This window comes from Aspergillus sclerotioniger (genome assembly GCF_003184525.1).
Source record: "Aspergillus sclerotioniger CBS 115572 chromosome Unknown BO94scaffold_5, whole genome shotgun sequence".
In the NCBI taxonomy this organism is placed as follows: Eukaryota; Fungi; Ascomycota; class Eurotiomycetes; order Eurotiales; family Aspergillaceae; genus Aspergillus; species Aspergillus sclerotioniger.
The window spans coordinates 472,630-487,011 of record NW_020290995.1 but is presented as its reverse complement, the minus strand read 5'-3'; the positions used below and the strand labels follow the sequence as shown (position 1 = coordinate 487,011).

Here is a 14,382-nt window from a genome sequence, read left to right as displayed (position 1 = left end):
CTTTGCAACCAAAGTAAATTGATCGCGTTCTATTTTTCCATTGTTCTATACTCTATTGTGTATTCTATCAAACTGAACCTCTATACGCCAAACAAAACAACTGTACAATACATACAGGGGACAGAGTACTGTCCCTTCAACTTCTCCAACTTCATTCGGTGCAAGATGCAGTCAGAGCTGGTCCTAGCACCCAGACACACCAACCCGGCATCTACGGAGCGACACGGCAAGCATCTATTCCGCCTTCTTGGAAGCCTTCGTCCGAAGTTTCATCAGGGCAAACACCAATGCATACCCGCTGATCGCGAAGATGACCGTGATTCCGGCATCGCGCCACCCGTAGTAGTAATGGTTGATGTTCAGCGTGGACAAGAAATCGCTTCCGTGGCGGTATTCGCATACCCGGCAGCTCGAGGTGGCGTCCGGGTTGGTCAGATTGACGCGCCAGCCTTGGCCGGACATGTAGTCTTTCAGGTAGTCGCCGCAGGTGCCGTTGGTCGGGTCGAACAATGCGAACTCGTTCTCGTTGCAGGTGACCTTGGCGTCCCACATGTCGAAGGTTAGCATGCCGGCAACTACGTAGTTGAATGGGTTGAGGTAGTAGAGCCAGTATTTCCAGAACACGTTGAGCTGGGTGTATGGGACGAAGATGCCGCAGAAGAGTACCAGGGTGCTGATGATCATGGGGTTCACGAGTGCTGCGAATGTTGGGTTGGGTGCGTAGGCGGCGATGAACTGGCCAATTCCGGTGTAGATGAATTCGTAGATGAGCATGATGAAGAAGGTGGCTCCCGCCTTGTTGGAATTGTGAGGTAGGCGTACGCAGTAGTACCAGCAGACGAAGTATAAGACTGCACATACGCAGAGGTATGGGAACTCGGATACAATTAGGCCGATGACGAAGGAGATCCAGGAGTACATCTTAGATTTCTTTTCTCGAGCATCGTAGATATCGCGCCGCTGGATGAATAAAGGCTGAAGCTGGTTGATCACTCCTGGGGCGACGAACACGAAGTTGAAGATGGTGAACATTTTCAACTGTAAGGCTGTCACACTAGGACCGACCCTCCAGAATGAGAAACCGTTCAGCAGAGCCGAAATAATATGCAACGAGAACTTGTTGTTGACATAGTTAGTGTTTCGGAATAGAGCGACGTTCATTCGCTGGGTGACGATCTTCGTCTGTTCCCAGAGTGGCATCGAAAACTCGCATCCGTCGTCATTCACACCGGAGGGCTTGGAGGCAGACTCGGAAATCAGCCGATCAAGCTCGGTGGTCATGTATCCATGCTCAGGCGATTCAAGCCAGACCTGGTGCCAATCCTTGTCTTTAACGCTCTCAATGCCTCCGGTGACCACGTCAATCATGAACTCGGCTGGGTTGGCCTCAACAGGGCATTGCGCGCCGTACTTGCCGAAATACTGTTTGATGGTGTGTCCATTATCCCCGATATCGCCAAAGTACACGGTTTTACCGCCTCGTGCAAGAAGGAGGAGGGTATCGAACTGGGCGAATAGTTGGGCAGAGGGTTGATGAATGGTCACAAGAATAGCCTGACCAACATCGGCCAGTTTGCGGAGGAATCGAACGGTATTGTAAGCAGACTGTCCGTCCAAACCAGAAGTAGGCTCATCCAAGAAAATCAAGATACTCGGTTTGGACACAAGTTCCACTCCAATGGTTACACGTTTTCTTTGCTCTACGCTAAGGCCATTGCCAACTGTGCCAATGAGGGTGTCTGCCAGATCGTGGAGCTCGAGGAGGTCAATGATTGTGTTGACGTACTGGATCTTCTCGGCCTTGGGGGTCGTTCGGGGCTGACGCAGCAGCGCAGAGAATTCCAGGGCTTCCCGCACCGTGGCGTAGGGTTCGTGAACGTCCAGTTGCTCGCAATACCCGGCCATTCTTTGGAAAGAAACAGGTAGTGGGCGGCCATCGACCATGATAGACCCAGTGATAGTGCCCTCGGTCTTTCGCTGGGCAAGAACATCAAGCAATGTCGTCTTGCCGGCTCCGGAAGAGCCCATCAAAGCCCCGAGCATTCCTGGTTTGACCCAGCCGTGGATATTATCCAACAGGACCCGATCGCCGGAGGGTGTTTTGACGGTATACTTAAGGTTCTTCCATGTAAAGACGGATGTATTCCGGGAGAGATTGCCATCCACCTCTGCAGTTGAGTCACCAGTGGAAGCTTTGGCTTGCCCCTTCTCCTTGATCTGTGACTCTTCGTCCATGCTGTTTTGATGCTGCTTGAGCTTCTCGCGTGGAATCAGCAAGGAAGCACTCCCTCCAGCACCAGCTTTCCAGAACGTAGTGCAGATAATCGTGAGCACGGCGAAGAAGCCCCACCACCCCCAGACAACGCCAAAATTCCTCCATAGTTGAGAATGCTTGTAGTGCAGCGATGAGAGGTATTGATCGCCGGTTACGTAGTCTGCACCTGGCAGACTACCACCCACACCGGTACACGCTTTGTTGGCAGAGTCAGCATCCTCATATCCAGGCCCATGCGGAACCAAGTTATTGCCAACACATGGAATGTGCTGGTCATGGAATTCATTAGACAGGGCAGCTTGAAAAGCATAGGCCATAGGGTTGGTGTAGTACAGCTCCAGGAACCAGTTCTTGACTTTGGGCTTGGGGATCATGTAGCCAGCATACATCACGATGCCCTTTATAGCAGTGCCAGAGATTTTTGATGCAGCTTCAAAGGTACTAAAGGCCGCTCCGATGCATCTAAACAATGCTGTAATACACTGCATCAGATTAGTGAGGGAACAGAGTGGCGTGTAGGCCTGATGGTGACTCACCAAAATTGTGCTAAAAAGGATGATCCAGAAGGTAAAGAAGGCTGCAGCAGTGGCCTTTAATCCAACCATCCAGTATATCACGACTGCAAAGATCGTGCACTGAAATAGCAGCACCGGAAAGTCTGCCGTGATCTGGGCTAGGCAGAATGCAGCTGGGTGGTAGAAAGCAAATGATTTATGCTTCACAAGCACAGGTCGCCCCTTGAAAGATTCCGTAACCTCAGACATGGCAACAATGGTACTATACAGAAGCGAGAAGAAGACAGCACCTCCTTTGGTGAAAAGGCCAGCGGAGGTTTGTGGGGCGTTGTAGAAACAGGAGCCGGCGATCAAGGCCATAACCAGGGACAGAATCTGCTTGATCAAAAATGTAGATTTCTCACCCCACAGGATCTGGTATTGGCGCCGCGTGCATGCTATGACCTGAGTCCCGAAGCTCGTCGTAAACGGACTATTCTTCGGCTGATGGGTAGTCTTTCCAAACGCAACAGACTCCTTGAACGCCCCCGTCCGTTCATGAGCAACCGTGGTCGTGGGATAATCATATGCGGCTATCATGTTGCTGTAAACAGCCGATTTCTTATACTCCGCCAAAATAGCATCGGCATTCCTAGGAAACCTATTTTCATAGCCTGGCTTGATCTTCCTCTCAGTAGGGACGGTCACGCCTGTCAGGAAGTCGCCTAGAACCCTCGGGATTAGTCGCTGTTCGGAAGACAGTGGAGTAGGGATACAAACCGATATTAGCTCCATCTGTATAGACGAATCCTAGGTTCTCCATGAATGGCTTCGCTGCAGCTGCAGGACCATAGAAGATCTGCTTTCCCTCGTCCAAGACGAGAACCTTGTCAAAGAGGTTGTAAATTCCGTTCCCCGCCTGATACAGGGTCACTATTGTGGTGAGTCCGAGAACGTTGGTCATCGCTCGTAAAGCTTTAGCCCACTCCAACGCCGTACTAGCATCAAGACCGCGAGTACTATTATCCCAGGCGAAGACTGATCCCCTTGTTGCCAGGCATTCGATAATTGATACTCGCTTTCGTTCTCCTCCTGACACGCCCCGCACAAACTCGTTTCCCACCTTAGTATCGGCGGTATGTGAAATACCCATTGACTCCAGGAGGAACTTCTTGGTTTTGGCGGTGTATTCTTCCACTGACTTGACACCATCTGGAAGGTGAGCGGGAACTTTCAGTCGAGTGGCGAAGTCCATGGTCTGGCCAACGGTTAAACGGGGGTAAAATAATTCCTCTTCGGTGTTCATCACGATATGGCTCCGATATTGAGCCACTTCTTCATGGGTCATGTCCCCAAACCAGACGTTCCCCTGGATGGTGTGGTAACCAAGGCGGCGATTGGAGAGGAGATTGAGGAGAGTCGTGCATCCCGAACCCGGGCGCCCCAAGACGAGGAGCATTTCACCCGGCTTAACACAACCGTGGCTTTCCGTCAAAATTGACTTCAAAGGCGGTTTACGACCAATGCCTCGGATCCGTTGGGGCAAGTTGAACTGGGAAAACAAGTTCTCGTTGACTGCCGCTTCCGCCGCGGGAACCTCCACGCTGAGGTTCTCCCAGGTCACACCTAGCTCTCGCCTCTTGAAGCCAGCCGCAACCTCACGTTCCTGGCTTCGGATAACCTGCGGGGTCATGCTCCATTCCGCATCTTTGCCAGGAGGAGAGGCGATGCCTGCATGAGGAACAGTCAGGGTTTCCGCACTTGTGGCCTCCCGGACAATAGTATGCGGGACATTCAGGGTATCGAGACTCTTTCGTTCTGGGTTAGGTAACTCGGAAGACTTCATGGTAAAAATTCCAGATAGCTAAATGAGACAGGTAGGACTGAAGAGAATCCCCATCTGTATCACACAGGACCCAAGTTGTGATCGTGGTACAGCTCCTTATATGATTAATGGACCCTTCAGGGGCTTCTAGAGCGAACGATTGATTGGTGATGTTGTACGTCAAAACCCAATTTCTTGGTGAGCCGAGTAGCCGTGAGTGGAGTTTGACAGCAATAGAGACTATGCGGCTATGTGAACCGTCCATCAGCCGTTCACTAATACCGAGGTGTCGCATCTTGTTCCCTAGGCTGGACGGATGATCGGCTACCATCATCTTCCTGAAATGGCAATATAGCGCGCATTGGCAGCGGTGATTTGCTCCACTGAATGTTTCATAGTAGATGGGATGATGGCACCGAATCCACGTTCGCTGAGTGGGACTACCCTCTAGGAACCTTGGGAGGATCATTGTGTTATTTTTCTTTTGCTCTGACGCAGCGACGATTAGATTGAAGTTGCCATGATAGGTTTTTGAGAATTAACGGTGGCGAGGATGCACTGTCAGCTGAATGCAACAGACAAACCATGTAGACCCTACCCCATGACTGCGATGGGGCTCACATAGTCGTAGACATCTGTTGAGATTGACTGCTGATGCATGTGAGACAATCGAGGTTGAGGAGGACCAATTCAGGGTTGATGTTGCGGCCTGGATAGCCGGGCGTCTCCCATCTGGAGCGTTGCCGGTTTATCCGGCCATCCAGGCGATCCATATTTTCAGGACGTCCAGACCATCGATGACCTTGGCTAGCCCACAAGTGCCCTGATAAACATAGATATGACACACTGGGCCTGCATAAGCGATCTCGAGAGTCGAGACACTCTTGATTCCTCCCGGCGTTATCTGCTTTCCACCGAGGTAGACCCAGTGTCCATTATCTAACGGGGCGAGAGTTCTGATTCCGGAGGGACGCTGCTCGAGTTTGGGAGGCTCTTGGATGGCTATAATTTGCCAGTGGATGGAACAGGGGCTGAGGAGTCGGTGAGAGATCCAGGGTGGTGAGGATGAAGGAAGAAGTGGCCGGAGTGAGGGAAAGAAAAGTTCCTGGCGGAGTCGAGTTGGAGCCTCCCTTTCCATTCACCCTCCTTTCTCTTCCCCTCCACAAAATATCTCATTCCCCCCAAGTCGAGTCTTACTCGTACCTTTTATCCTCTCATCAAGCGCCTATATATATGTCTATGTCCAAGTAAGTGCTTCTGCTCCGTACGGCTGAGCTGTTCGAAGAGCTCTCGACTTCTAACCCAGGATCAGATAAAGGGACAATGGTACGCACCGACGGGCTTCGATAGCCAACCTCTGATGATACTTCTGACATGGTCTGATTTCAAAGCTTGGTGCAATAGTGTAGACCTTGGGTACGGCTGGGCAAGCTGAACTTGACATAGAAAGGTCCTGTCGCCCCGAGGCAATACGGGGTGGAAAGGGAAGCCTATGGTATACTGTGTCAGAAAGGGGCAAGACCTCGAGTCTGTCAGGCGTTCCTGGTGCCCTACAAGGAAAAAAAAAACATGCATATCCCCTCTCCCTGCAATCGAAGTTTGAATGGGTCTTGGTCGCACGAAAAAATGCCGTTGCTCCCTCTACAATTTAGAGATGAACAGCAAACTGGAGTAGGCTAAATCCCGAGGTCTTGATTAAAAATTATCATCATCATTATTATATCCCCAGTGGGATCATGATTTGACTAGCTTGCCACATCGCCAGACGTGCGTGACATTCTTCGCATCAGAAACCACCGTTATATTCTCGAGCGGATTTGCCGACAGTGCAATAATATCCGCGTCAAATCCTTCCCTCAGCTGACCACTCTTCGGTGCCTGGTCACCAATTATTAATGGTCCATTGGCGGTAGCAGCTTCGATCGCAGCCAAGGGTGTCATGCCTGCCGCGACCGCATATACCAGTTCCTTGCCATTGCGTCCATACCCCAGCGCCGGATTATCTGAACTGATAAATTGATCGGTTCCCAGAGCGATGGGCACACCGCGTTTGACCACTAATTGATATGCCCTTTTATGTGTGTCAGCCACCTCCAGCAACTTCTGGTAAGATCCGGGCGTAAAGAGATCACGCATCGCCAGCCCGCTCTCAATGACACTGCGTGTTGCCACCAACATGGCGCCCTTTTCGAGCATCAGATCGACCGCCTCCTCATCCAAGTAGCTGCCATGCCCGATCGTGCGGCATCCCGCACGGAGAGCATTCATGATGCCGGCTTTTCCGTGGCAATGGGCGGCCACAACACGTCTCGCCCGCGCCGCCTCGTCAACAATCGCTTTCAGTTCCTCGAAAGAAAACTCCTGATGCTGCGGGTCGTCTATAGCGCTCACTACGCCGCCGCTGGCGCAGAATTTGATGACACGTGCACCATGTCGCAGCTGTTTGCGTACGGCCTGCAGGCATTCCGGCACCCCGTCTGCGATGGTCAACGGCAGGCCATGCGTACACAAGTCTCGCAATCCCTCGAGATTCACGCCGTGAACGTCGCCGTGGCCTGCTGTCATGCTGATGGCGCTGTGCGCGCCGTAGATGGTCGGTCTTGGAATACGGCCCTCGGCGATGACTTTAGTATCGCGCCGTCGAGGGCCTAAGGACGCGGCTAGCCGGGATGGCAAGGCACCGGCCGACACAAGCCTCGGCAGCGGCGGGGCCCCATAGCCCTAACGGCGCAGCGCCAGATGGTGCTCGCAAATTAATCTCAGGTCGAGACCGTGCTCCCCTGCAGCACAGGAGTATGGTTGGCTTCTTGATCGGAAGTTAAAGAGAGACCCGGTTCTTCTTCTGCTGCCCCTCCCCTCGTCCTGGCAAGGTGTCCCTCACAAGCATTCTCCCAACATGGCCGCCTCAGATACCACCACCACTCTACCGACGGAGGACGAGAGAAGCTTTTCCAAAGGCTCCAATGACTCTGTTCAACCTCTGTCGGAGATGGAAGAAAAAGCCATTATCCGCCGCATTGATCTTTGCCTCCTTCCACTGATGTTCTTCTCATACTTGCTACAATATCTTGACAAGACCACACTGTCATACGCATCTATTCTGGGCCTTTTGACTGGCACGGTATGTTGCGATCCTGCAGACCCTTCGACCCTTTCTGACCTTCGCATGCACTATAGCATATGACCACAGACCTATACTCCTGGACCTCAAGTGCCTTCTACTTTGGCTACCTAGTCGCGTCCTATCCCGTCTCCCTGGGGTTTGTCAAATTTCCCCTCGGAAAATACCTCTCTATTATTATGTACGCTGCGACCACCCTCTCCGCTCCAAATGACAATCGATTGACGGACCAGGATCCTTTGGGCTATAGTCTTAACCTGCCATGCTCAGGCAACGGCGTGGCTGCAATTTTCGGCGGTGTCCTCGCTTACGCCATTGGGCACGTCGAGGATAGATTGGGACCATGGCAATGGCTCTTCATCATCTTCGGCTTGATTACCCTAGCATGGTCAATCTTTTTATTCTTTGTTCTACCCGACTCCCCCCCGCAATGCCAAGTTCCTCCAGCCAAACCAGCGCGAACCCGCCTACCGTCGCGCACAAGCATGCCAAAAGAGCTATCAGAGCCGCGAATGGAAGAAAGACCAATTCATCGAAGCATGGCTGGACCCGAAGACATGGTTTCTGTTCATCTACAACTTCATGGTCTCCTTACCAAACGGAGGGATTACCAACGTAAGTGCCCCTCCAACCCTACCCTCCAACAGACAGACAGAGAGAGAGAGAGAAATCAGCTCTAACAGACCACGTAGTTCTCCAGCCTAGTCATCGAATCCTTCGGCTTCGACACTTTCAATACTCTTCTTTACACCATCCCCATGGCCGTCGTTGCCCTCTTTTTCCTCCTCCTCAGCGCGTACTCATGCAACCGTTTCCGCGGCCTCCGCTGTTACTGGATGATCATCACGCTCTTGGTCAGCTTACTCGGTATCCTGCTCATGCGACAGCTTCCTACGCATAAGAAATGGGGCCGTTTGGTTGGCGTCTGGCTCGCCAGTGTCTTCGGTGCAGGATGGCCACTCAGTCTGAGTTTGATCTCGAGTAACTTTGCCGGGTTCACAAAGAAGAGTGCTGTCACGGCCATTCTGTTCATTGGGTACTGTGTGGGCAATATTGCTGGCCCGCAGCTCTTCAAGACCAATGAGGCACCAAGGTATCAGGTATGTTTCTCTCCTTTGCCCTTTTCTTTGCTTTCCTGTGTGTCGTGATCAAGCGGCTGATGGTGGATATCTAGACTGCGTTTGCAGCTATTCTCACGTGCTTCTGCATTGGAATCGTCGATGTGATCGCGCTGCAGGCGTACATGATGTGGGAGAATAAGCGGAGAGATAGCAAGCAGGGCCGGACGATTGAGCCCGAGTCTCCCGAGCTGGAAGATGCCGTTGGGTCGTACTCGGAGCAGAGTGGGACAGGCGACATGTCGGATTGGCAGAACGAGAACTACCGGTACTGCCTGTAGACGGCATTATTTATAGGCGAAGGTTACTGGAAGATAGTATATTTCACATTTCAGGATTAAAAGTCGGATACATAATATAATGCCTTTGGGTATAAAACTAGTGCAGCTGGAAACCGCGAGGGAGTGAATCAGGTGACGCCCCCCTTAAGCGAAGCTCGTCTGCCACCCCAGAAACTCCATCACCGACTCCCACTCAAACCGACCGTTCCGCTTTCTCTCCCTCTCCTCATGCAACTCGCGTCGCTGCCACAGCAGGCTCACTACTGTCTGTGCCCGTATCGTATTCTCATACGGAGCTTTTCCCTGTGCCGCATGGAACAACGCCAGGGCCCGTGTTTTCTCGAGCTCAGACGTACAGCAGCATGAGGCAATGAAGAGGGCCCATAAAGGCCAAGAGATTGGGAGATAGTCCAGAGAGTAGACGATGGATTCTATCAGAGACAAAGTCGAATCTATGTGTCGTTGCTTTCGCATTGAATCAAACCCCAGTTCGAGCGAGCTCGTATAACCGAGGAAAGCCGGAGTTGACGCCTCTGACAGGAGCAGACATGCGGCGAGACGATATGCTTCGCTGGTGTATTCGAGAAGACGACACCTATGCAAACCCTCCGCGGAGTCGTGAAATTGACGCAGAGACTCCGGGAGCAGATGTGTGGTGGTTCGGAGGCTACTGTGCAAGGTGATAATTTTGGCCTCGATAGCGGTTCGCTTCCCTTCGAGCAACGTGTCCTGCTCTTGCAATGCCTGAACGTCATTCTTGAGGCTTAGAATATCATTGATCAGCAGGAGCATCTGATTACTCATGCCATTCCACATGTTGATTTCATGAAGCGTTTCGGGCCTCATCACCTTGGATAGTACCTGCGAGGAGGTCCAGGGGGCTCCTTTTGCATATACTGGCGATGACGGGTCGCCCCACACGTCTACATCAGCGAGTGCCTTGTCTATGGGAAAGAGCGACTTGGCCAGCACTAGGTGTGCAGAGAAGTAGCTCAGGAAAAATTGTGGGACATAGGTTGGTGTGTGTCCCCGGATTTTCTGCTTAATGACTAGTTGGAAGCAGGTCAGATGGCGAACCCATGTGGCATCACAGCTGTGGGAGATCTGACACGTGTCAGTACTAACGATACGATACCTTGACCATAAAGACACATACAGCTGAAGAGCAGAGAAATATAGTTGGCAGCAACACATCCTCCAAAGCCAAGCAACTTTTCGTCAATGCTCGACGCAACCCCCCAAGTACCTTCTGCCGGACCTGCATTTCTAGAAGATCGAAGCGGCTCTCAAAGGATCGCAGATACTGCGCACTGGCCATGAGAACAGAGTAATAGGTCAGTTCGGACCGAAATATCATGCGCATCACCGTATTGCGGAGAGGATTGGTGTACTCGTCGTCGACGGTGACGGCAACATTGCACATCACCGATTCATAGAATGACAGACATACATTGTCGACGTCGGGTACGCCGATGCTCCATGGCAGCACCTGAAGCGAGGTCCCGGGCGATTGAGCCTTACTCTCTTTCCAATAATAATAGCGACCCCGATAACTGTTTTCCGTTGGATTGGAGACGTAGTTTGACGTGGCGGCCCGCAGTGGACTGTGCGAAGAGGGTGGGGTGAGGATCAACGCGGATTCCCCATCGTTATCAGGGCGATCTTTTTGTTCGGCCCGTGTCGAACGTGAAAGGCTGTCCTCTTCGGATTGCTTGCATTGCAGCGAACTTTTTCTTGAGCCGATCCCGGTTCGTCCGCGGCACTTCCCCGCTGCGCGCAAACCATCCTGCCATTGAAAGCGGGGTCCATATTTGCAGTGATTCTGCGACCGTTGGCAGCGCATGCATACTGGATGAGCTTCTGAATGTCCCTATGAATGAGCTTTACAATCGCCAAAAACTTGTCGTGTGCGACCTCGGAAAAGGGGTATGGGGGGGCCCTCCAATCTCGGGAGAAGGGAGAGCAACACAGGCAATGCACAAGACGCACCGTCGCATTTGACCCGTCTCCGACGACATGTTAGACAGCCGCTGCGGGACCGAGGACTGGGTTGGGGCGCCTTCGGAGGCGACGAATCTGACTCGGACGGAGTGGCAGGGTCAGTGTCAGGGTTCAACGACCACGAGAGGAACATGTTGAGTATCAATCATGTCTTTACTGCTTTGCTCACCGCCAGGATAGCTCCTTCTGGAGAGAAGGGAGCGAGGGGGAGAGACTTGGAATCTCGAGTGGGCTGAGCTGACCTCGGGGGAGAATGGAGGGGGACACCGAAGTGGAGGGATGGGGGCACGGCGATTCCGTCCCGTTCCCATTACCTAGCTACCTAGCTACCTACTCCGTACGGATGCCTAGTTTGTCCAAATGGGGCTATTGAACGATGGCAAGGAAGCTAATTGTCGAGTATAATGTTGTGGGCCCGACAGGCTTGGGGAGTGGTGACTGGCTTACGGCGGGCATTAGCGGCCATCAGGCCATAATGAATTTTTGTGTTGAAGTATGCTCACCGCTGACCTCACCGCTAGATACTGCTTATCATTACTCTACGTACAGTGCTTTATTTGTTAATCATGGTGTTGATCATAGTATGTCCAACCATTGACCTTGAGCCGTATAAGGCTGAAGTTAATAATGTATTCTATCAGGATTAATCTACAAGCAATATTACTTCTACTATTTATTAGAGACACGAAGCCGAAGAAAACAAGTGATATTAGTAACTAACTAGAAGGGCTTCTATTTACACGGGATAAAAACACGTAACGCGCTTGCTTACTGACTAACTAGCTATCTGGATAAAAAATAATAATACAACGGTTAATATAATCAGACACGTGATGCACTCGCCTACCAACTAACTGGCTATCTACTATTAAAGCCAAATACCACGTACGAGTCTGTGAGCAAGTGTAATTATATAGTTATTACTGATTTTTCTCTATATAATCAGATTAAGAAGTTATTCTTTAAGCGATGTCTCTCTGATACAGAGATTCTATATACTGTACGGGATAAGGTTTGAACAGGACTTATAGATAATACAGACTCTGCTGTATAAGACAGGGACCTAACAGGCCCTCTTTGTGGGACTAGTAGCTATCTGTATAGCAAAGCTAAGCAAGTCATCTAATAATATACGTACAGCTTTATAGTTAACTATAGATAGGTATGTTAGATAAGGTACGCGCGATCCAATCAGACTTCCTACTCATTCTGCCGGCAGTAAACACCAAGAAATCATTATTGCCCGATGGCCGCTAATGCCCGCCGTACTGGTTCCTTGTGGCGAAGGTCCCTCCATCTCTTAGCGCTACGGGCGTCCTACGGGAGTCCAAATTGGGCGCTAAGAAGGCTACCCTGTTGCCCTAAAGGCCGGCAGGGCCGATCTGTCAGCCAACAGTCTTCCTCCCTTCCTGTCAGTTGGATAAATGGGTGAAACACCTGGAACAACACTCTCCATTCATTATTACGTGCCACCGGCGGTAACTCGATTTCATGTGCCCCCCCTGCCCCAACTCGGTACGCCTCGCCACTAGTTTATTGGCAGGATCTGGTTCCCAGATAACCCCTATCTAGGGGCCGGGGCAGATGTAAAGGGTTTGCAAGCTCAAACCAAGATGCAGGGCCCTATAAACCGACCTAGACCGACCAGAACGTGACGGGTTCCCATCTCTGTCGGTACACTGTCCGTTATATAGTATGTAAGCTGGTATGACGAGCTCGAGGAGACAGCCTCGAGGGTGCCTGTGGTGATTGCGGGATACACCGTCCCCATCATCTGCATGGTGTTGAGCACCGGTTTACGATTCGTCGTCAAAGCTCGCGGTCTATCGGAAGATCGGTTGCATGTAGATGACTACCTTATCACTCTGGCCACGGTCTGTTTGCCTCCAATCCTTGACTAGACCCGCCTAGTACTGATGATCTTTGTTGTCCTTGGTTAGGGGCTGGAGGTAGCGTACAGCATCATTATGCTATCCGGCGGTATGTCGAATCTTCTTGTGTCTTTGACTAACATTCAGCTAATATGCCTAGGCGTGGGAAACGGTTTTGGAAAACATGCTTCGACCCTCACAACTAGCGAGAAGGAGGCCTTTTTGAAGGTACAATTTGACCACAGACCCCTTCACCTCGCTCACAAGAACTGACCCAGATGCAGGCTGATTACATCGCCAGTCACCTCTACAATGTAGGCCTTGCCAGTGTCAAACTCGGCATCCTCACCTTGTATTATCGCATTTTCGCCATCCCATGGTTCCGCAAAACGGTAATCGACTGTGGTGCTTTTGTCTGCCTCTGGATTGCGACCATTGAGATCTTCATGGGCCTACTTTGTCGGCCTCTGGAGGCTTTCTGGAACGCCAGTGTCAAAGGCCATTGCTTCAACTCCAGTGCCCTGTCATACTACGTGAACACCTTCAACATGGTTACCGACATTGTCATATTTGCCCTACCAATTGGAGTCATTGTGCGACTCCGTACAACTCGAAGCAACAAAATTGCGCTCTGCATTATCTTCTCAATTGGATTCGTGTGAGCCTTTTCTCCACATCCTTTCTCTCTCCTCAGACCAATCCTAACACCAAAATTCTCCATAGGACCTGCGGAATCAGCGCTGCTCGTCTAGCCTTCGTCTTTGCCCAGACATCCTCAGACGTCACCTGTAGGTTCGACTCTATTCCTCCATCCCAAATCCGTATCAACTAACCTCACAACACCAGGGGACGGTGTCGACCTCGGCGTCCTAACCGGTTTCGAATCGCTCGGCGGAATTCTCTGCGCCAACCTCCTCATCATCTACCGCCTGTTTTAACAAGCCGCCCAGAAAGTCACCAGTCGGACGGGAGGAAGCCCCGCGCCCCGTCTGCCGTATGGTCATGAGTCCAAAAGCTTCGCCTCCCGCTCCCGTCCTCGTCGCCATCGCCTTAGCGACACCGGCAGTGAGCAGTGGATTCAACTGCAGAACGGGAACTCGTCGAATGACAACCATCTTTCTAGCAAGAGCTCGGCGGATTTCACCGTCCAGAAGGTAGTAGACATGGAGACGGGAACAGAAATAGTGCGTCTGGACACCATGCCGGGTAATGCTATCACCGTCCGGAGAGATTTTCATCAGGTGATAGAGGAAAACCGTTGAGGTATGCCTAGATGACAGTCACTCGTTTATTCCCTCCTCTCCTGGGAATCCCTTTCTTATGTTATATAAAAAAGTATATTCTTCATAGATAGATCGCGTTGGAAAATTCACTGACGGCGAAAATAAACGCAGCG

The 14,382-nt window shown here is 51.4% G+C and overlaps 5 protein-coding genes across 5 annotated transcripts; 2 read left to right on the top strand and 3 right to left on the bottom strand.

Annotated features, from left to right (window-relative positions):
* Positions 1–42: 42 nt before the first annotated feature.
* BO94DRAFT_563555 (uncharacterized protein) lies at positions 43–4,720 on the bottom strand. Its single transcript, XM_025614366.1, has 3 exons — positions 3,550–4,720; positions 2,812–3,494; positions 43–2,757 (listed from the first exon to the last, which is right to left on the bottom strand). The coding sequence occupies exons 1-3, from the start codon at positions 4,613–4,615 to the stop codon at positions 235–237; spliced, it is 4,272 nt and encodes a 1,423-aa protein (XP_025470800.1). The 5' UTR covers positions 4,616–4,720; the 3' UTR covers positions 43–234.
* A 1,608-nt stretch (positions 4,721–6,328) lies between these two features.
* On the bottom strand, positions 6,329–7,225 carry BO94DRAFT_458605 (uncharacterized protein; the record flags this gene model as incomplete). The annotated part of the gene is made up of 1 exon (XM_025607807.1): positions 6,329–7,225. A coding segment is annotated over one exon (897 nt), but the record flags the coding sequence as incomplete, so codon positions are not given.
* A 265-nt stretch (positions 7,226–7,490) lies between these two features.
* On the top strand, positions 7,491–9,186 carry BO94DRAFT_612794 (permease of the major facilitator superfamily; the record flags this gene model as incomplete). Its single annotated transcript, XM_025616689.1, has 6 exons — positions 7,491–7,715; positions 7,772–7,896; positions 7,966–8,122; positions 8,154–8,330; positions 8,408–8,815; positions 8,890–9,186. 6 exons carry the CDS (start codon positions 7,491–7,493, stop codon positions 9,112–9,114), a joined length of 1,317 nt encoding a protein of 438 aa, XP_025470798.1. The 3' UTR covers positions 9,115–9,186.
* Positions 9,187–9,258: 72 nt separating this feature from the next.
* On the bottom strand, positions 9,259–11,533 carry BO94DRAFT_563554 (uncharacterized protein; the record flags this gene model as incomplete). Its single annotated transcript, XM_025614365.1, has 4 exons — positions 11,273–11,533; positions 11,100–11,194; positions 10,250–10,984; positions 9,259–10,218 (listed from the first exon to the last, which is right to left on the bottom strand). The coding sequence occupies exons 1-4, from the start codon at positions 11,424–11,426 to the stop codon at positions 9,259–9,261; spliced, it is 1,944 nt and encodes a 647-aa protein (XP_025470797.1). The 5' UTR covers positions 11,427–11,533.
* Positions 11,534–12,561: 1,028 nt separating this feature from the next.
* Positions 12,562–14,248, top strand: BO94DRAFT_621495 (integral membrane PTH11-like protein; the record flags this gene model as incomplete). Its single annotated transcript, XM_025617002.1, has 7 exons — positions 12,562–12,989; positions 13,056–13,095; positions 13,147–13,214; positions 13,271–13,644; positions 13,710–13,774; positions 13,833–13,917; positions 13,963–14,248. The coding sequence occupies exons 1-7, from the start codon at positions 12,894–12,896 to the stop codon at positions 14,246–14,248; spliced, it is 1,014 nt and encodes a 337-aa protein (XP_025470796.1). The 5' UTR covers positions 12,562–12,893.
* Positions 14,249–14,382: the final 134 nt, after the last annotated feature.